Source organism: Colobus angolensis, unplaced genomic scaffold (assembly GCF_000951035.1).
Source record: "Colobus angolensis palliatus isolate OR3802 unplaced genomic scaffold, Cang.pa_1.0 Scaffold134, whole genome shotgun sequence".
Classification (NCBI taxonomy): domain Eukaryota; kingdom Metazoa; phylum Chordata; class Mammalia; order Primates; family Cercopithecidae; genus Colobus; species Colobus angolensis.
The window spans coordinates 3,553,410-3,575,844 of NW_012114422.1; the positions used below are offsets into that span (position 1 = coordinate 3,553,410).

General features: G+C 44.7%; 1 protein-coding gene across 2 annotated transcripts in view; it reads left to right on the forward strand.

The window, feature by feature from the left end:
* Positions 1-22,435, forward strand: part of CKMT2 (creatine kinase, mitochondrial 2 (sarcomeric)) — a 34,042-nt gene that overhangs the window by 6,312 nt on the left and 5,295 nt on the right. For both annotated transcript variants that reach the window (XM_011934345.1, XM_011934346.1), the window contains exons 2-8: positions 11,242-11,413; positions 12,817-13,015; positions 14,565-14,660; positions 15,144-15,365; positions 17,139-17,224; positions 18,137-18,260; positions 19,571-19,705. In XM_011934345.1, coding sequence (XP_011789735.1) covers positions 11,262-11,413; positions 12,817-13,015; positions 14,565-14,660; positions 15,144-15,365; positions 17,139-17,224; positions 18,137-18,260; positions 19,571-19,705 — 1,014 coding nt within the window. In that variant the 5' untranslated portion in view covers positions 11,242-11,261. The remainder of the gene's footprint in view (positions 1-11,241; positions 11,414-12,816; positions 13,016-14,564; positions 14,661-15,143; positions 15,366-17,138; positions 17,225-18,136; positions 18,261-19,570; positions 19,706-22,435) is intronic.

Consider the following 22,435-nt stretch of genomic DNA (forward strand, 5'->3'; position numbering starts at 1 on the left):
TAAGACCTGACAAGGCTCCTCAAACAACATCGTTGAATGGTCTGTCCCATAGCCGACCATGCCCTCCCAGAACCCCCCAACAGGCTCTGGCTCCCCAAGTAGACCACAAATCACACACAATTTCTAGTTGCCCAGCAGAGGTCCCTGGGTGAGTTATTTTGCCTTTCTCTCCCTGCATCTGCTCACTTGTAAAATGGGAATAACACGAGCATCTACTTCCTGGGTCTGTAGTGAGGATTAAATGGGGTAATACTCATAAAACTAATAGAACCCAGTGCTCAGCACATAGGGTTTTTCCTCAGACTAAGGACTGGAAAAGCTGCCACACAGTAGGTAAATAGTCATCAGATGAATAAGTAGACAAATATTATCTCCACCCCCTCCTCGCCCCCTCTTTCCCCTCCTTCCAATGCTGCCCACCATGGCTTCTCCCTACCTGAAGCATATCAGTATCATTCACTCACTTGCCCTTGACTCACATGACCCACTGATCGCCTGGAACTCTGTGGTGAGTGGTGTTCCTGCGAAGGAAGGCCCCAAGGGCCATCCCCTGGTTCTGCTTCCCCTCAGTGCTGCCTGGAATGACACCTATGTGCTGTGGGCATTTTGACCCCATACTTAGCCTCCCCTCGGCATTCGCCTGTGGAAACCCTGCTTGAGGGAAAACACTCAGCATTCCTGAGAGATCAGGGAGCATCTGAGGCAGCTGGAACTCTCTGGCAGCTCCATGCCTTGGGAGACAAAGGGGTTGACCCCATCTAGACATGCTGTAATACTTGTACGGTAAACCCTTGTGAGTGAAAGGATCTTTATTTAAATGAGTGCCTGATGCAGAACACGCGATACATGTGATTTCCCTTTAGCTGTGTGACCTTGGGCTGTTAGTTAAAGTCTCTGTTTTTGAGTTCCTTCCCCTGTGACATGGGATACTTGCTTCTTGGGATTGTTTTGAAAAAAGTACCTTGCTCTTGAAAGTACTCTGATTTTGTTTTCTCTCCTTATTGAGATATGAAAAATGTTATAATAATTAGTTATCCAGTAAAATGGGTTGCTTTGGCAAGTGGTGGGATCCCCAGCACTGCTGGTATTTAAGGAGAGCCTAGGGAAAGGGATGCCTGCATTTCGGCTGAGGTAAATAACCTCTAAAGTCTCTCAGGCTCCTGACATTCCTTCACTCACTCACCAGACATTTAATGATAACCTATCATGTGAGGGCCAGCGTGCTTTGAGAACCAAGAGAAACTGTGGCCCAGTTCTACATTCATTGGGTCTTGTCCCTCTGAAGTATAGGACGGACTCAGTGATTGTCCCTTGTCCCTTTGATGCGTGGAATTCCCAGTGATTGTCCACCCGACTAGAGCCTTGCCAAGCTTCATACACTGTGCCCTCCAGCACGTGGAGGGAGGAAACCAATTCATGCTCCTCATGAATTCCAGAATGTTACCCCCACAAGCCCATGCAAAAAGCGGAAGAGCTTCTTCCTTTTACTTAGAGCATTTCCTTTAGAAAACTTGTAAATTATTTTGCTGCCCTTTTGAAATGTATATAAATCTTTTAAAAAGCTAAGTAAGTCTCCAGTCGATTATTTTACAACCTAGGACTCTTCCTGCAAGGGTCTGGAAGCCATCTCTTTGAAAATGTAGACATCAAGGAAGATAGCTCCCTACCTCCCACTGTCAGTGGGAGGGCAGTGGGTAGTAGTTTCATTTAAGCACCTGGCTCCAAGTTGTAAAACTACCTGCTGTCCTAGAGACTTCAGTTTCATTTTTCCTTTTGAGAAAGGCAATTAGCGAACACAAATGGCCACCCCAATTACCAGGTGAATTTAGGAGGAATTATGCTTGACAAATGGTGCTGTCATGTCCTCTTACTTGAGTTAGAAAACATGTATGTAATGAATGGGTCCTATTTGCTTGCTTATATAAAAGGGTGGGATGTCTTTCTGTCTTTGCAATCTCCTTAGCAGAATGCTAAAGATACGCATCACTAGTTTCATGTTTATTCAATAATAAAATATTTTTCTCTCCTATATTTTATGGAGAGGAAATTCTGGGGTGGTAGGAAATTTAAATTGTTTCCCCAACACCCAGCACTTGCTCGTCATCTGAGTTCCTTCCCTATCTGCCTGCTCAGTCAGAACCCCTTAAAAAAAAAAAAAAAGAGAGAAACAGAAGGACATGCACATTTATGCCTTGTACTCTGCTGGCTTTCATCTGTCATCTCTGGGGTAGTCTCTGCTGTGTCACACACGGACATCTCTGAGGATGGGCACAACGAGCTCCCAGGGTTCAGACAGCCTGTCATGGTCAAAATGTCAGGAGCCTGCACTGGGTCACCCTAATTTGCAGATATCAGAAAACAAAGCAGGTACATGCTCAAAACCAGACTTGTCAGTCTCACCTGGTGGCTTTTATTGATAGGATTTCAAAATCCATGTCTGAAAGAAATGTATGTCACATCATATAAGTAGATTTCGTTCAAAAGTTTGTGGGGTTTGTGAGCCAAAGATTTGTTCATTTCTTGCGTTTGAAGTACTCTTTGATGACATCCTTGGCGTGTGACTCCTTGCCATAGTCCTTAACTACTACACAACTACAACCAACCACTTTACAAGGTTTCCCCTCTCTGTCAATTTTGCAGAGGCCGCCTACTCATTCCCCTAGTTTCTTGTTGTCATCAACCTTAATTAGGTTGATTTGGTGTTCAGCACAAAGGGCCTCGACATACATAGGCTCATCAGAGTTGGATGCAAGTACAGAAAGAAGGGGTTGGTTCTGGTCGCCCAGCATGCCAAAAAAGCCAAACATTGATGCCGGGATTTGTAGTGAGAAAAAGGCGTTTATTGCCAGGTGCCAAGCAAGAATGGGTACCTAGCACTTAACACTTGAGCTCCCTGCTAGCTTATAAGCAAGGGTTTTTAAAGCAGGAGTGAGGGGGTATAATGAGTTAAGAGCTAGGGAATTTCTGGAACTTCCTTATCTATTTTTTGGTTTCAGTCTTTCTGAGGTCTATGACAGTGGTCAGCATTTTCCATCTGGTGTGGGAATTGGTTTCTGAAAAGCAATGCAAGGGCACATGTCAAGATGCTGTCTTTAGTTTCTACAGGGAATCAAACATTTTGTGACTCTGACTTGGGGTGGCTTTTAAGTTATTATCTTCTTGTTTAGCAGGTTATTCGTTAACTTCCCTAACGGCTGGCTGTGGGACTAGCTAGGTACCTGGAACTTCCCTTAAAGGGACTAAGAATGTTGCCTTGATTTCTATGCTTGGCAGATGTGGGTAAGGGGAGGGACCCAGAATGGCCGTAAGAGAGGTCCCTTGGGAAGACAATACAAACAGGAGTTAACAGGATAGAGATATGTGGCATTGAGTTTACCCACAGATGCCAAAAAGGCACAGAGCACAAGGGCAGGTGAATGAGCAGCCAGTGAGTGCACTGGGAACTGAGAGAGAATGCAGTCATCTTGAGCTAGAAGGGAACAGATTTTGTGGAGACTGAGGCACCAGGCTGTGGTCCAATTAGGCAGAGAAAGATGGAAAACAAAGTCCAAACGGTAGGGGTGATAAGAAGCAAGAAACAGTAATCACTTTTTCTAAAACAAATGAGATTTGTTGCATTAGCACAAAATAGAAACAGCAAACCAATATTTTAAAAAGTTATATACAGTATATTAGAAGAGATACAAATATAGATACACGTGTGTTTTTCAAATTGAGATCATGCAAGACTCTAGTGCAATGGAGCTGAATGTGAGGCTAGCTACTCTGTCCTGATGTTCTGGGCCCCCGTAACAGGCCCTGAATGATGTGCGAGCTTTCATGAAATTCCTAATAGGATATATATATATTTTTTGAGACAGTCTCTATCACTCAGGCTGCTGGAGTGCCGTGGTGCAATCTCGCCTCACTGCAACCTCTGCCTCCTGGGTTCAAGCGATTCTCATGCCTTGGCCTCCCGAGTAGCTGGGTTTACGGGCATATGGCTACCATGCCTGGCTAATATTTTTTTGAAGTTTTAATAGAGACGGGGTTTCGCCATGTTGGCCAGGCTGGTCTCGAACTCCTGACCTCAGGTGATCTGCCTGCCTTGGCCTCCCAAAGTGCTGGGATTACAGGCATAAGCCTCCGCGCCCAGTCCCTAATATGATCTTATTTAGTTGACGTTTGCCTTTCCCCAAAAATAGATCAAAGGAAATGTTTCCCTTTGTGCCATTTCACACTAAACAGGTTGGGGAGGAACTAGGGGAGATGTCTGAACCTTCTGCCGGTGGCTGGGGAGTTTTCTGCAAGTCCTCCACAGCACAGGCCAGCAGGCCACTTTTCACTAACAAAAGTCACAAGCCAAGTGAGATAAAGTTCCTTAGTGTAATAAATCATGGCTCACGGAAGTCGCAAAACACAACTGCCTGCCTCACACCATTAACATCATCTGCCCCTTCTGGCGTGGGCCTCTGTGTTCTTGGAATGAGTAACCACTATCTATGTGGGCCTTTCTACCTGTCTGCCTTGACCTGAGCAGTTCGACAGTCTGATGCTGCTGGAGGTCTTAGCCTGGTTGTAAGACAAAGTAAAATCAGACGCAGATGTCATCTGCCTAGCGTTTCCAGAAAGAACTCTCAGACTGCCTCAAAAACATGTTGGAGCTTCTACACTACATATGCTACAGTTACATGAAACGAGGCAACTCTGTTAGGTTCTGCCCAAAATAATTTCAATTTTGAAGACAAAATTGTGGGTAAGAGAATTCCTCTTCCCTGAGTGGACGAGTATACCATAGCAGGCTCCCAAAGCGCGCCACTGTGATGATACATGCGGGTATCAGCAGCTTGTCTTCAAACCTCTCACTGCCCTTCCTCCTCCACCCACTGGCTCCATCAAGGCACATACCTGAAAGGCGTTCCTTTAGCACAGTGCTACACAGGAGGAGAAACGGACCAAGCCATTGTTCCTCCGTCAGGATTCCTTTGTGTGGGTATGCATTTCCTTCACTAGTTTTTTTTTTTTGAGACAGTCTTACTCCGTAGCCCAAGCTGTAGTGCAGAGGCACAATCTCTGCTCACTGCAGCCTCCGCTTTCCGGGTTCAAGTAATTCTCCTGCCTCAGCCTCCCAAGTAGCTGGGATTACAGGTGCCCACCACTACGCCCAGCTAATTTTTGTTTTTTAGAAGAGATGGGGTTTCGCCATGTTGGCCAGGAATCCTGGCTTTAGATCAAGGAGTCAAATGCCTGGTACAGCATCTGTGACGTCAACACATGATGGAGGTCCAAAGTACGCCTGTGTTGAGGTTTTTGGCAGCTGCCGCAGGCTTTGACAGCTGGGGCAGGGCAGAACCCCTTGTCAAGATCCAGAAAGGGGGCAGAAAGAGGGGGTAGCCACCTCCCAGAAGTGTGAGGTGGGACAGCGGAGCTTGCTGGCCATGTGGAAAGAACATGAGAGGTGGAGTCAGACAGGTGTGCATTCAAATTCTATCTCTGTCACTCCCTAGCAGCATAAGCCTGGACAAGTCATTTAACTTCACAGATAGTAGACATCACTTATACTTTCTCTGAATCTGGCTTCATCTGGAAAACAGGGACAATAGCATATAATGTGCCTGGTACAGCAGATACCCAATGGTTCCCTCTCTCCTTTCCTCCTTGTAATGCAAATATTACTCATTTGGGTGGAGATGTACATTGAAGGCCTGAGAGAGCAGCTACATCTGAGGTTGTCTGGTAGTTGAAGAGAATGTGGGGAAATTCTTAGGGCACGATGTCATCCCCGGGTATAGCAGTCTCTGTGGTTGTGCTGGGCAGAAATGGGGCCTGATGGCCAGGCTTCACTATTTTACAAAGCCTTTGAAAGAGTCCCAGGAGCCAGCGGGACGGGAAAGCTGAGATGGGGCAGCAGGGGATCAGGCAGAGAGCGCAGCAGGGCCAGAGCTGTGAAGAGTCCCAGCGGCTGTGGTGCAAGGGGCCTGGGGCCACCACGCAGATCATCCACATCTGCCAGCAACACTCTGCCCCCCAGCTGCTCCCCAACCAGTGGGCCCCAATACCTAAGGCTCTCACCACCCACCCAACTGTAGACCAGAAATCTCAGGCATCCCTGATTTTCTCTTTCATTTCCAAACCATTAGCAAGACCTGTCAGTTCTGCCCCAGAATAGACTGCAAATACATTCTCTTCCTCATCCTCACTGACTCACCTGGGTCTCAGCACCTCATCTCTCACTAGGACCACCTCTAGGGCCTCTGACTGCTCTCTCTGCTTGCATTCTGCACATGTCCCTCTAAACTATTCTCCACTGGCAGCCAGAGCCTCCCCTGTAACTCATAAAATGAGCTCAGCTCATCTCCTGCTTGCACGCACGAATGTAAATTTCCTCTGCACTGGGATAAAATCCAGACTCCTTAGGGTGGTCTCAGGGTCTGCACACCTGGCTCCCTTCCACCCCACCCCTCCATCCTTCCTGAAGCCCACTGTGATTTGCTCCCTGTGCTTCAGCCCACCGACCTCCTTTCTGTCCTGGGGCGAGTCCAGATCTGTCCAGCTTTAAGGCTTTGCTGTTCTATTCTCTGCCCCTGCATAGCCTATTTAAAAGTAGATATCACTTACCCTTTCTCGGAATAATATGCTGCTTATTCCCTTGTTTGCACTCATCCCCACCTATGATTTTGTTTTCTTGTTTCTTAACCATCTGCCACAAATGACTTAGAAGCCCCCACAGGAGAGAACTGTTTCTTTTGCTCACTTTCATATCATTGTTGCCTAGTGCAATGCCTGACACTTAGTAGGCTCTCAGTAAAGAGTGCCTGATAGATGAATTCCATGCCTCCTACTGGAGCTAGAAGCCAATCCCAGGCTGTAACTGATCTAAGACTTTCTGGGATCCCTGTGAGAAAGGGCACAGTGGCAGATGGGAGGCCGGAAAACAGGGCCAATTAGAGTGGAGGGGATGGTGGGAAGAAACACAGGCAGCAGCGAAGTTGAGAAGCCAGGTTCCCTAAGCCTTGTGAGATCTAGCAGCCAGGGTTCCCTGGGAGAAGGGTCCTTGTGGACCTGTACCTGCCAGGATTGGAAGTGTGGTCCTCTCACCGAACTGCTCACCATATGCTGACAGGAAAGGTGGATCAGCCAGCAAGGACCAACTGCAAAAATGATATTTGGGGAAAACATATGTGTTTCCTACAAGCTGTATGTGAGATGCTCCTGCTGTTTCCAATCCCCTCTGGCTACAGAAGTGGAGCCCACAGTGAGGGTGTCTGAATGCTTGAGCTTTTATCCCAGGGAGAAACATCCTGGCTGCTCTGGTTCCTCATCTTCTCTCCCTAGTGGTCTCTGAACAGAACAGTTCAGTACGTTATGATAATGCTTAGAACATGGAGGGAATTGAAAACATTAAAAAAGCTTTGCAATGAGCCTGAGATTTCTTTTTGTTCCAAACTCTTGTCCTAATGGTTTCACAAGATATGCTGACTTATAAAACCATGTTTGGAGGCTAGGCAAAACCAAATACTATCTGCTTTGGTAGACACAAATTACCCCTTACAAACAAACATCTTCCCAGCTTTACTTATGTCATATGTTATCATGTGTGCAAATAACAAGCCTCTTCTGAGTGGGGGTTACAGCTGCAGAGAATGCTTATGTAACATTTGGGGCCTGCCAGGTAACAGGGAAATGTGTAAGACAAAGCAATGTTCTGACTGCACAGCTTTTTAAAGACTAACTTTTAACATGCAAGAGAGATTTAGTTTAGTCATGAAGAAAAGTGATTTCATGGCAAGACTTGATTCTGGGTCTTTGGAGAGCATGGAGCAGCCATTGCCAGATCACCAGCCTGTTCAGTGAGACCTTTGTTTCAGTTTCACAAACATGGTTACTAATTAAGGTCTTAATAGTGAAATTCAATACCTCTTTGTGAAAAACAGTCAAGGAAGCAGGAATTCTTTGCTTCAACAAAACTTGGAGTCTGTATCAATTCTCTTCAAGGAATCAAAGCAAGGATATCGAGGAATTTCAGTTCCAAGATTGCTTTGTTAGCCACAACCAAAGCTTCCCTAGGATTATCCACATGAATCATCCTTTGTTGCTCAGACATTAGGGTGGTATTGGAACTCAGAATAAATGAATAATAAATTCTAAATTAATTAGAATAAATTAGTTCCTTCCAGGAACTAAAATATGGATATGATGACACTTCAGACATTAATATTTTGAGCCAGATACCTACTCACACATCACCCTTGCAGGGAGGAAGACCTCCAGTGGTCACAGGGCTATACATGGAGACCATTCACTCCCCTTCCTCTTGGCTCTGCTTCCTAAGATTTATCGTCACAAACAGACTCTGACTTGAACACATCAGTGGACAGGCAATTTAAGGAACAAAAAATAGAGACCAAAACATTTGGGTCATCCCTGGTCAATCCCAGAAAGAAACATACTTCCTGTTAGCTTAGGAAGACCATGTCTGGCTTATGTTTAGGCCCATATTGCCTGGAAAGAATCTGGGCAAAGCTTCTTTCACTTTGGTGAGTTCTACAGTAAACCTCTAGAGTGACAGCATTGCCTCCCTCTAGTTAGAAAGTGGATTTGAGGGTGTGATGGCAGATAAGATAGCCCAAAAAGATGTATGCTAGTGTTGCCTGCTGCAGGCAAGGACCAGGAAGCACTGGTGCAGCTCACTGAAGAGCCATTATCTATTCTTGGAGGGATACTGACATGAGGACCTGAACTCTAGTACAGGAGCAAAGAAGTTTACATGATGCGATTGAATGCTGGTCTTTACTAGTCCCCAGGACAACTTCAAGAAATGACCAATTTATCTTGTGTGCTCTTAGGAACTTACTTTAGAATTGAAATTGGCTTTAGAATTGAAAGAATTGTTTGCAGATATTAGCATGGAAGAGGAACTAATAATCTGATTTCCTGGGCTATCCTGTAACCTATATCCTGTAACCCCTACTCAGAAGAGACTTGATTTGTTATTTGCACACATAAACATTCTTAAATGTTTTTAAGGTCTTTGATGCTTTTAGTTGGGACATTCAGGTTTAGTAGAGACTTCCAAATGAAGGTTCTATTAGGAGCTGTTGTTTATCCTTCACTGGATGGCCCAGGTTTTCAGCTACAGCCTTACACATCAGCAAGTTCTTTGAAGCAATCAATCCATCTAAGCTTGGAGCATCTTGCAGCTGAGTCTTGGGAGCCTTCCAAATGTTAGGGAAATCCATACTCTTTTATTTATTTATTTATTTTTTGAGACAGTTTCGCTCTGTCATCCAGGTTAGATTGCAGTGGTACAATCTCAGATCACTGCAACCTCCACCTCCTGGGTTCAAGCCAAGGAGGCTTGAACAAGGAGGATTGATTGAACACGGAGGCTCAATCAAGTCATGATTCTCATGCCTTAGCCTTCTGAGTAGCTGAGACTACAGGTGCATGCCACCACACTCAGCTAACTGAGACAAGGTTTTGCTGTCTCTACTAAAAGATAGCAAACAGTGTTGGCCAGGCTGGTCTCAAACTCCTGGCCTCAAGTGCTCCGCCCACCTTTGCCTCCCAGTGCTGGGATTACATGTATGAGCCACCACCCTGGGCCCACACAATCTTTATTTGGGCATCATGGAGATCAAATAGAGAGTACTGAGAACTACCTGCTCTTTTGTTTTCTACCCAAAGAGCCACGTAACACAGCTCCCTGCTTGGGGCTAACTGGCCCTTCTAATGTCTGTGCATGTTTATCCTTTTTCATTTGTTGGTAGTTCGGTATTTGTATTATAAATATATAAATACTTATTTACATTTATATGTATTTTCTCCATTTTTTGCATTTCAGGCTCTCTCCTTATGCTGTCATTTCCTTTCTTTCTGAAGCATATAATTTAGTAATTCCTTTGTTATTGATCTGTTTTTTATCAATTTCTTTTTACTCTCAATTTTGAAAAAATGGTTAGACTAGTTCCCCAGTTCTAGGTTGACAGTTATTGCTTCTAAAAATATTATTTACCTGGGCTATTATCAAAAAATCAGCTCGTTTGTCATTTCTTTGTAGGTAAGTTGTCTTTTCTGACTGCTTTTCACGTCTTTTTCACCAATATTCTGCAGTTTCATTATCTGTCTAGGTGTCAATGTCTTTTTTGTTTGTTTAGATTATGTTATACCTCTTGAATCATGGATTCTTTTATCAGTTTTAAAAATGTCTCAGCCATTCCTCTTCAAATCTGACTTCTCTGTTTTCTCTATTCTTTCTGGGACTTCACTTTAATGTGTATTTGAGCTTGACATTCTATCCGTCATATCTCTTAATTTACATCTACTTTCCATTTTCTCATTTCTCTGTGCTACATTCTGAGTAATTTCTTAAGATATAGCTTCCAGTTCATTCTATGTTCAGCTGCATCATAATGAGTGGTGCAATTTGGTTCTTTCAAATCAACTTGGTCATTCTTAACAGTCTTTTGTTGCTTGCTCATAACTATGATTCCACACTTTAAACATTCAATATAGGGCTTACTGATATTATTGTCTGACAGTTCCAGCATCTTCAGTCATTAGCAGTCTACATCTGCTATTTCTTCTATTGACTCTCATTCACTGTACCTCCTTGTGTGTTTGGCGATCTTTGGGAGTTCATTGTTTCATCTTAATCTGTAGGAATCCAGGGCCTAAACTGAATATAATTTCCTCAGAGAGCTTTTAGACTTGCTTCAGGCAGGAGCCAGAAGTTGGGGTCTGCTGACTTTGTGCCACTTCAGCCTCTTTCAAAGGTCCTGCTTCAATGGGGGAATCCCAGTGTCAGCCCCTATTCCAGGGTGGTCCTCAGAAATTTCTCCTACCTTTCAGAAGTCCAGAAATCCATACTGTTCAGGGTCTAGTTGTGATGCAGTGGCGAAGTTCAAAAGAGCACCTGGTCTGTCAAATAGCTGGAAGAAGACATCCTCTGCTGTTATTTTTTTATCATATTAACAGAGAGAAGGCATGGCGTTAAGGAAGTTTAGACATTAATGTCTAAAACTCCCCAGATTTTCCCAAGCAATATGAAGAAAAAAGCAAAGCAAGAAATAGAAAACACACACACACACACACACACACACACACACACACACACACAGAGAGAGAGAGAGAGAGAGAGAGAGAGACAGAAAAATCGGACAGAGAGGCTATGGCTCCTGCGGTTCTCTTGCCTGTTGACCTCTATGCTGTGGCTCAGGGTCATCCTATGCAGCTATCTAATCCAGCTTCTTTGCTTTCCAGACACTCATCCAAGAGGAAAGATGGCCAGTATCTTTTCTAAGTTGCTAACTGGCCGCAATGCTTCTCTGCTGTTTGCTACCATGGGCACCAGTGCCCTGACCACTGGGTACCTGCTGAACCGGCAGAAAGTGTGTGCCGAGATCCGGGAGCAGCCCAGGTTATTCCCTCCAAGGTAAGGGCTCCTGACTTTAAAATAACTTCAGGCTGGGCGCGGTGGCTCATGCATGTAATCCTAGCACTTTGGGAGGACGGATCAAGAGGTCAAGAGATTAAGACCATCCTGGCCAACATGGTGAAACCCCATCTCTACTAAAAATACAAAAAACTTAGTTGGGCGTAGTGGCACACGCCTGTAGTCCCAGCTACTCGGGAGCCTGAGGCAGGAGAAGCGCGTGAACCTGGGAGGCGGAGGTTGTAGTGAGCTGAGATAGCACCACTGCACTCCAGCCTGGCGACAGAGCAAGATTCCATCTCAAACAAAACAAAACAAAACAAACACAAACACAGAAAAGCTTCAAAGACCAGCAAGAAATATGCCTTCCCCTGCTGGAAACTGTTAGCAAGGGTCCTTTTTGCTTTTGAGGAAGACTAACACGGAAAATCATTTTGAGGCTCGTTCAACCAGTGACCTGTGGTGTATACAAAGAAGTGTAGCATCATCATTCTTGCTTAGAGCTTGCAGTCTAGTTGAATAGTAATAATGGGAATAGTTAACATTTGTGGAGCACTTTCATGTATGACCAGCACTTTATATGGAGTATCTTATTCATCTTAGGATCCTTTGGTGATGAAATGAAGGCCTAGAAAAATTAAACAGTGCCCAAGTTCACATAGCTAGTGCAGCCAAATGCAAATCCAGGCCCCCCAATTCCAGACCCATGCCTCTCTCACTGCTCTACCTCCTTCTGGAAAAAAGGGTATCGTAGTACTGACTGTTAAGTGTCAGCTCTAAAGGGCACTGCAGATGGAAAGTGGAGGAGTGGCGTGAGAGGGATGAAAATAGACGTGTTTTCTCAGCCCTTGGAACCCTGCCATGGATGAGATAGTGTGCGCTGAGCAGAGTTTGAGTGGCATGCAGAATTCCACATCGGCAGGTATGGATGAGAGATGAGGAAAACCACTGAGGTGTCTCTTAGAGACATTTACTGTCTCTTATGGAAATCAGGATCTCTGAAGGAATCGCCAGCAACCACCATGTACCTGGGGAATTCCTGAGGTGACATGACCTGTGTTTAAGGCTGTGGTAGTCCTGAATCTCCTATTCCTCAATCAGTACACACCCCAGGGTGAGACAGCACCCGATGTGATTTCTGTTATTCCAGAAGATATTTACTGAACACTGGTTTCAATAGCCAGGGACTGTTCTCAAAAAGGCAAAGTCCCTGCTCTCGTGGAACTTGCTCATTTTTTGAAACCTGGTGTCTTCATTTATGACTCCTGAGCAGTTCTAGCCAAGTATCCCTGTGCCTGCTGGCTGAAGGGAGCCTAGTGGAAGGATAGGCAAACACCAAGTCCTTCCACTGGCCCCTTTCCTCAGGGGCTGCTGGCTGACAGCTTGCCCTCCTCCCCACACAGCGCTGACTACCCAGACCTGCGCAAGCACAACAACTGCATGGCTGAGTGCCTCACCCCCGCCATCTATGCCAAGCTTCGCAACAAGGTGACGCCCAACGGCTACACCCTGGACCAGTGCATCCAGACTGGAGTGGACAACCCTGGCCACCCCTTCATAAAGACTGTGGGCATGGTGGCAGGTGACGAGGAGTCCTATGAGGTAAAACTATTGGCTGCTGGTTCCAGGGTGGGAGGGATGCTCTGGATATGATTGAATTGCACAGTCCTGGGGTCCTTTTCTTCTCTATGGGGCCAACTTTCTACCTTCTCAGGAAGGGCTCCCATAAAGGGAAGCCAAATCCAGCAGAACCATCTGGAATGCTTTCTGAAACAATGAGGTCTATAGCTTCCCAGGGACAAGGCTTCCCTTGCTGCTGTGCTAAGATCCCTCCCTGTGGAGGAATGAATTGCATGACAGAACTCTGAGCTTGTCGAGGGGATGAGTTGGTACAGAAACAATAAAATCGAATGGTGTGTATTCACCAGTAAGACATTAGGAGCTGATGTGTTTGTGGCTGAGCTTTATTGGGTGGGGGTCGGGAGGAGGGTTCAGTGTATCTTTAGGAACATGAGGAATTCTCCTCTTATTACTTCTATTGTATGAGGAATTCTCCTCGTATTACTTCTATTATTGAATTCTCTCCTATTACTGATTAGACAATCACTGTAGCCCAGACTACTGAATTCACCAAGTCTCTTAGATAAATCCCATGACCTCGGCATCCTCATCCTCAATGCTGAAGCACAGGATGGTCGGCTGGAACAGTGCTCAGCCACCATGCGTCCCCTCCACAGAGCAGCCTCTCGGCTGAGGCAAATGCCTGCAGCCCTCCTCCTTCAGGTCCACCCTTTTGGGTTCTTCTGTTTGGGTTCTCCTGTTTGGGTTCTTCTGTTGCAGGGAGCTGAAGGCAGTTCCCTAGAAAGGCAGCCATACAGAAGAGAGGGAGCCATCTTGAATAAACACGACTGGTGGCTCATTTACGTACAGCAGTGCACAACCCTAGGTCTAGTTTGGGTCCCAAGCCAGCGGTAGCTCTATGGACCCAAAGCCCTCCCCACTTCCCACAGCTCCCAAAGTCTGCTGGGTGCTTTGTTACAACTTCTTTTAACATTTTTTTTTTAAACGTAAAGGACATGCCTGAGGTTTTATTTATAGAAAAGATTTTGCACGAGATAGTTTGGGCTGGGGAAGGTCTGCACAGGGTGAGAGGTCCCTGCTTTGCCTGAACTGCTGCTATGTACTTTTCTTATGGCATAGCCAGGTTTTCAACAGATTTCATATGTAGCTTAATGTTTAGAATCTCACTTTCCCTTAAGCATAAAACTGTGTACCCTCTGATTAGGTAGCTTCTTGTAACCCACAAAGGCAAACATGTCTAGAAAACTCCTTAAATTCCTAACCATAAGTATTTTCTTGCTCAGTCTGATGGCAGTGATTTTGGTAGAATCACTCAGGGGGAGGCTAAGATAACAGAACTCACCAGCTCCACCCTGTCTCAAGGGTCAAGATGCCTCCAAAAGGCTTTCTCTCTTGTTATTATTATTATTAACCAATCCATTCTCACATCCATTTCCTACATGATAGTCCTGAGAATTTCAGAGGAGGGCATCAACTTTGGCTTTTAAGATAGAAGGGGCAAGTGAATGGAAAGGTCTTTGAATAGTAGGTGAACTAATTAAAGAGGAAACACCCATCTTCCCTCCTGCAGGTGTTTGCTGACCTTTTTGACCCCGTCATCAAACTAAGACACAACGGCTACGACCCCAGAGTGATGAAGCACACAACGGATCTGGACGCATCCAAGGTAAGCTCCAGCCTCCCTCTCCCTCCCCACGAAGCTGGCACTCCAGAGCCCAAGGGGAAGAGCTGGAGAGAGGGGTTCCCCGCTCTGAGTCAGATACCCCTGGAAAGCACTGACTGCCCTGGCACAGCCTTCCCCCTGGAGGGCCACAGAGAAGGTTAGGAAGGTCCCAAAGTCTTTGTTTTTTTAAATAAATACAACCAGGGAAGGGTTGGTCACTGGGAACTTTAAACCTTTCCTAAAGCTACTCCCTTTTCCATCCCAAACCACCCAGTGACGTTCAAGGACCCCAGACCACACCATTTAAAACAGCTTTCCTCTTTATGCCCCAAGACTTCCAGAATGTATCCAACTTATGGACTGTGCAGTCGTGCACAGTGCCTGAGGGTCCCCAGGGAAACCGCGGATCAGCAGATTAGAACCCACTGTGGCTGGCAGGCCCATGGTCCGAGGCTGGCCGCAGTGACCCCACACTCTGCTTGGCAGATCACCCAAGGGCAGTTTGATGAGCATTATGTGCTGTCTTCTCGGGTGCGCACCGGCCGCAGCATCCGTGGGCTGAGCCTGCCGCCCGCCTGCACCCGGGCCGAGCGGAGGGAGGTGGAGAACGTGGCCATCACCGCCCTGGAGGGCCTCAAGGGGGACCTGGCTGGCCGCTACTACAAGCTGTCCGAGATGACGGAGCAGGATCAGCAGCGGCTCATCGATGTGAGTAGCAGATGGGGCTCTCTGGAGAGGAACTGGACCAAGGGCTCTGACCTGCACAGGAAGGCCTCTCCTGGTGCTCGGCTTAAGCCCTTACCCTGGCCGGGAGCTTGCAGGGCTCCACCCCTTGGCTCAGCCCAAGAGCATCTACTTGTTCAGTATAAGGAAGAAGGATGAGGCCATACACTGTACTTGTCAAACACTGAAATATTCTATGGATAAAATTTGCCTAGGAAACTCCAATATGGAGATGGTGCCTACGGATAGGAGGGTGGAGATGAATGGAGGATCTCCTAGCTTGTTGATAAATGGGAACAGTTAGGTGTGGAAGTCCTGTCCGTGCCCAGAAGATGGTTTCCATTATCACAGCCAAAGAAAATCCTGGAAGCCAGGAAAATCTAGAAAGGAAATTCCAGGTGGGAGGCCTGCCCTGACTCTTGTGGAGTCAGCCTCTGCATTTCCTGGTGGGGTTGATTCCTGTTGCTTCCACCATGTCCACCACGGCTTCCCTCTGGCACCAGAGTGCACAAAACTCAAGTCCCTTACTTATTTTCATCTTAGCAGAGCTCAAACAAGATAGCATTTTCAAAAGTAACTTTTAACTCTTAAAAAAAAAAAGCAGAAACAAAATTGTGTTATTTCAAAAGATGCAAATGCTAAGAAATATGCCCCATTTCCAAACCAGAGAGGCCAACTATATGGCCTATGGGCCTTACTCTCCTCGTCTCTGTGGCCACCAGGCCAACTATTTTCCTGCCCAGTTACAGAACAAGCCCCCCTCTACCTCAAGTAGCCACTCTGGTTTCCTGCTTAAGGGACATGGTGCTCCCTGGGCAGTGGCAGGTCACAATCCTCTCCTGGCTGAAGTCTCTGATCTCTCCCACTTAGAGACTTTAGGACTCCTCTCCCCATATCCACTTGGTTTCTCACCTCAGTGTAATCATATTTGAATATATCTCACTGTAGAGTACATGTGTAGCTACGCAAGAAATAGTATACACATTGCAAAAAAAAAAAAGTTTTGACTTTGATTTTGATATGTGGAGTAGTACACTGTAGTGGTTAAAGGCACAGGCTTGGGAGTCACAGAAGTCTAGATTTGAATCTATACTCTGCTACTTCCTATAACCATCCTATTGGACAGGTTGTTTGATCTCTGTGAATCTGTTTTCTTCATTTATAAAACAGAATAATTACACTTATTTCATAGAGTTGTGAAGATTAAAGGAAATAAAAGCCTGTAATCTAGAGCCTGGCAGAGTCAGCATTAATGGTAACTATTTTTATTTATTGATCATTATTGTACATCTCTAATACTTTTTAATGAAATAAATAATAAAGCAATAATGCTAGAAACAGAGAATGACCAGTGTGTAGACCAGCCTTTTCAGGATAGTATCCCTCATTCATTGCTCACTCAGCCACTGCATAGGGTTGGCACTGGTAGTGTATACCCACTCCACAATGATGTAATGAGTATCGATATGGACTAACCCAGTGTTTTTCCAACATGAGCTGCACACTAGAATCACCTGAAGAGTTTTTAAAAAGTCCTGATGCCCAGACCAGTCTATAACAGCTAGGTCAGAATCTCTGGGGGATGGGAAGTAGGCATTGTTTGAAACTACCAGGTGATTCTAGTGCGCAGCAAAGCTAGGAACCACTGCTAAGAGACAGCAGCCATGATAAGTGAGTTGGAACTTGTTCACCTGGCACTTGCAGTCCTGTTTGATCTCATCAGTCTCTCCTCTCTGCTTTATCCCTTTTGGCCTACAGGACCACTTTCTGTTTGATAAGCCAGTGTCCCCTTTATTAACATGTGCTGGGATGGCCCGTGACTGGCCAGATGCCAGGGGAATCTGGTATGGATGCAGCATTTTCGCATTTGCAATATCTGCAGAGGATCTCTTTGAGATCACCTGCTTATCCTAACCTAGAGTTTCTGTGTGCTGCAGCTGACAGCATGCCCAGATGAGCTAAACGAAAAAGACTACTTGGAAATTGTGTGTGTGTGTGTGTGTGTGTATCTAAGTATTGTGATGTTTCTAAGATGTGTGAAATATGACCTGGTTTGCATGAATTATGCATGAGAAAAAAGGCTGGCTTTTAAGAAAAAATTTACTTCATATTATTTGACCTCACAGATAATCTGTTTCATAACATTAAAAGAGCAAAACATAGAAAATATTGAGGATTTAAGAAAAACCTAAAGAACTGATATCTAGTGCACACACGTTTTATGTTGGCCAACAGTCCTCAGCCCACTTTGCTTCCTGCACAGGCTATATATGAGTGTACCTGAAGGAGCAGAAATAAAAGTGTTCATATGCAGCTGCTCTGTAGGGGTGGACAGGCAGGATCTATGGAGCAAACCTGTGAAATGCTGCATACCTTAACATCTTGGGTGGAAGGTAACCCCTATCTCCTTTTTAAAGCACAAGATTTTGGTTGAATCGTTTAGGAGACAAAACATTCTTGTGTCAAAGCCAAATGTTATGCAGTTGAATTACTGTCATCCTAGTCAGAGGACCTAGGGGAAATTATATTCTTGTTTGGTAAAAACATGACATCTTTAAGGGGGAGAGTTGGTCTTAATCTTTCTCTGTCAAAGTAACATTATTTTGTCATACTTGTTTAGGCACAGTTAAGAGATTAAGGCCATCTAGGAAATGAGGAAGGTGAAATGAAGCAATCAAGCTAGGTAGGTAATGGGAGTTTTCATGTGTTGAAACAAATGCAATTAACACACAGTACCATATTTCTCTCTTCATTAGGCATAATTATGATAAGACATTTCTCATCTGGATAAATGAGGAGGATCACACCAGGGTAATCTCAATGGAAAAAGGAGGCAATATGAAACGAGTATTTGAGCGATTCTGTCGTGGACTAAAAGAAGTAAGATGTTATCTGAGATTTCCGGATATTTATTAAAATAAAATTACCATATTGTTTGTTCTTGAACGAAGACACTATGGGAACTTCCAAGATGAAGCTAACTTTTTTTTCTAGAAATCAAGGCTTTTTAATTAATTTTTTTGAGATGGAATTTCCCTCATCACCCAGGCTGGAGTACAGTGGCGTGATCTCGGCTCACTGCAACTGCCGCCTCCTGGGTTCAAGTGAAAGTGAAAATCCCGCCTCAGCCTCCAAAGTAGCTGGGATTACAGGCGGTCACCACCATGTCTGGCTAATTTTTGTATTTTTAGTAGAGACGGGGGAGGGGGGGTGGGTTTCACCATGTTGGTCAGGCTAGCCTCGAACTCCTGACCTCAGGTGATCCACCTGCCTCAGCCTCCCAAAGTGCTAAGATTACAGGCATGAGCCACCGCGCCCAGCCTCAAGGCATTTTTTGGAGTGGAACTTCCAAGGTAGTGCTTCAGAAAATAGGTGCCTTTCTCTTGTTATTAGAAAGTGATTATGCTTACCCCCCATTCCACTGTGGTTTAGGGAAGTCTGTGGATCATTACTTGTTTTTTGATTTATTTAATATCGCTCTGGGCTATTCTAAGCATAGAGATGATAGAGAATGTAGCCTGACCATAGACTTACCTGCTGAGAATTCCTATATTCTCCTACTCTCTTGGCATGAAAAATACCACCAACTAACATTCATTGAGTGCTTAGTACGTGCCAGGTACTATGTTGACTGCTTTACATCAGGGGTCCTCAACCCCCAGGCCACGGACCTGGTACCGGTCTGTGGTCTGTTTGGAACTGGGCCGCACAGCAGGAGGTGAGTAGTGGGCGAGCCAGTATTACTACCTGAGCTCTGCCTCCTGTCAGATCAGCAGAGGCATGAGATTCTCATAGAAGCACAAACCCTATTGTGAACTGCGCATGGGAGGGGTCTAGGTTGCATGCTCCTTATGAGAAGCTAATGCCTGATGATCTGAGGTGGAACGACAGTTTCATCCCAAAACATTCACTCCCTAGGATCCATGGAAAAACTGTCTTCCAAGACACCAGTCTCTGATGCCAAAATGGTTGGGGACCACTGCTTTACATGGTTCATTTAACTAAATTGGGCCATTTTAATAGTCTGGTAGGGGAGGTATTGTTTTCTCTTAAAGGAGTACTATAAATTTACCTTAATTTCATTCATGCCAGAGGAGGGTACACATCTCTCCCCCACTGGTGCTAGGGATGTGCTGAATGAATGGATGTTGGAAAATGCTATCATTTGTTCACTGTGCTTCTACTTCTAGGTAGAACGGTTAATCCAAGAACGAGGCTGGGAGTTCATGTGGAATGAGCGCCTAGGATACATTTTGACCTGTCCTTCGAACCTTGGAACAGGACTACGAGCTGGTGTCCACGTTAGGATCCCAAAGCTCAGCAAGGTACTGTTATGTGCCCAATGGCCCTGATGGGCCAGGATCAGCTCAGATGTGACTGTGGAGGGAGAAAACATCACTGCTTTCTCTACCTACAATATAAAAATAAGAAAAAATTAAGTTTGCCTCAAAAGACATTTGTATTAGTTAGAATAAAAGGTTAAGGCTGTAAGAAAAAGATGGTAGCTTCAAGAATAAGGCCTTTACATTTTTCCTCATGTAACAAATTGGGATAGGTAGTCTCTGCTCTCTCTGGTTCTTTCTTTTTCTTTTTTTTTTTTTTTTTGAGACGGAGTCTAGCTCTGTCACCCAGGCTGGAGTGCGGTGGCGCGATCTCGGCTCACTGTAAGCTCCGCCTCCCGGGTTTACGCCATTCTCCTGCCTCAGCCTCCGGAGAAGCTGGGACTACAGGCGCCCACCATCTCGCCCGGCTAGTTTTCTGTATTTTTTAGTAGAGACGGGGTTTCACCGTGTAGATCAGGATGGTCTCGATCTCCTGACCTCGTGATCCACCCGTCTCGGCCTCCCAAAGTGCTGGGATTACAGGCTTGAGCCACCGCGCCCGGCCCTCTCTGGTTCTTTCTATCGCCTTTCTCTGTCTCTTCTAGTTCAACCAGTTCCCAAACTTGAGCATGCACAAGATCACCTGAAGGACTTGGTAAAACACAAGTTGCTAGGCCCTACCTGCAGAATTTGCATTTCTAACAAGTTTCCAGGTGATGCTGGGGTTGTTGGTCAAGGGTCTACACTTGGAGGAACACTGTCTTAGAGCACTGTTCTTAGAGACCTACAAAGAGACTTAGACTCCCACATAGTAATAGTGGGAGACTTTAACACCCCACTGTCAATATTAGATCAACAAGACAGAAAATTAACAAGGATATTCAGGACTTGGACTCAGCTCTGGACCAAACAGACCTCATACACACATATCTATAGAACTCTCCACCCCAAATCAACAGAATATATATATTTTTCTCAGCATTACATCACACTTATTCTAAAATCGACCACATAATTGGAAGTAAAACACTACTCAGCAAATGCAAAAGAACAGATATCATAACAGTATCTCAGACCACAGTGCAATCAAATTAGAACTCAAGATTAAGAAACTCACTCAAAACCGCACAACTACATAGAAATTGAACAATCTGCTCCTGAATGACTACTGGGTAAATAACGAAATGAAGGCAGAATAAGTAAGTTCTTTGAAACCAGTGAGAACAAAGACACAATGTACCAGAATCTCTGGGACACAGCTAAAGCAGTGTGTGGAGGGAAATTTATAGCACCAAATGCCTACAGGAGAAAGGAAAGATCTAAAATCAACACCCTAACATCACAATTAAAAGAGCTAGAGAAGTGAGAGCAACAAATTCAAAAGTGAGCAGAAGACAAGAAATAACTAAGATCAGAGCAGAACTGAAGGAGATAGAGACACGAAAAACCCTTCAAAAAATCAATGAATCCAGAAGCTGGTTTTTTGAAAAGATTAATAAAATAGATCATGAGTCAGACTAATAGAGAAGAATAAAATAGACACAATAAAAAGTGATAAAGGGGATATCACCACTGATCCTACAGAAATACTACCATCAGAGAATACTATCAACACCTCTGCAAATAAACCAGAAAATCTAGAAGAAATTGATAAATTCCTGGACACATACACCCTCCCAAGACTAAACGAGGAAGAAGTCGAATCTCTGAATAGACCAATAACAAATTCTGAAATTGAGGCAGTCATTAATAGATCCAAAAAAAGTCCAGGACCACACGGATGCACAGCTGAATTCTAACAGAGGTACAAAGAGGAGCTGGTACCATTCCTTCTGAAACTATTCCAAACAAAAGAAAAAGAGGGACTCCTCCCTAACTCATTTTATGAGGTTAGCATTATCCTGATACCCAAACCTGGCAGAGACACAATAAAAAAAAAGAAAATTTCAGGGCAGTATCCCTGATAAACCTCGATGTGAAAATCCTCAATAAAATACTGGCAAACTGAATCCAGCAGCACATCAAAAAGCTTAACCACCACAATCTAGTAGGCTTCATCTCTAAGATGCAAGGCTGGTTCAACATACACAAATCAATAGCACTTACTTAAAAGTGTGAGAGAAAAAAACACTAGTAGGCAAAACTATAGAGACAGTAAAAGATCAGTAGTTGCAAGAGTTTGGGGGAAGGGAGGCAAAGAGGGAAGAGGTGAATACGTGGAGAATAAGGCATTTTTTAGGACAGTGAAACTAAGATATATGTTACTGAAATAGTGGATATGTCACATTATGCATTTGTCAGAACTCATATTGCAAAGACAAGGAACAAGGCTAGAATCTGATACCCAGAAGGATATGCTACTGACATGCAGTTTTTCTACATCCCCAGAAGTAAAAGAACATAGGGCCCTCTCAACCAATTTCAATGAGGGTAAAAAAGCACCTGGATAATAACAGACCACTGGTTCAACATACGGAAATCAATGAACGTAATCCAGCATATAAACAAAACCAAAGACAAAAACCACATGATTATCTCAATAGATGCAGAAAAGGCCTTTGACAAAATTCAACAGCCCATCATGTTAAAAACTCTCAATAAATTTGGTATTGATGGAATGTATCTCAAAATAGTAAGAGCTATTTATGACAAACCCACAGCCAATATCATACTAAATGGGCAAAAACTGGAAGCATTCCCTTTGAAAACTGGCACAAGACAGGGATGCCCTCT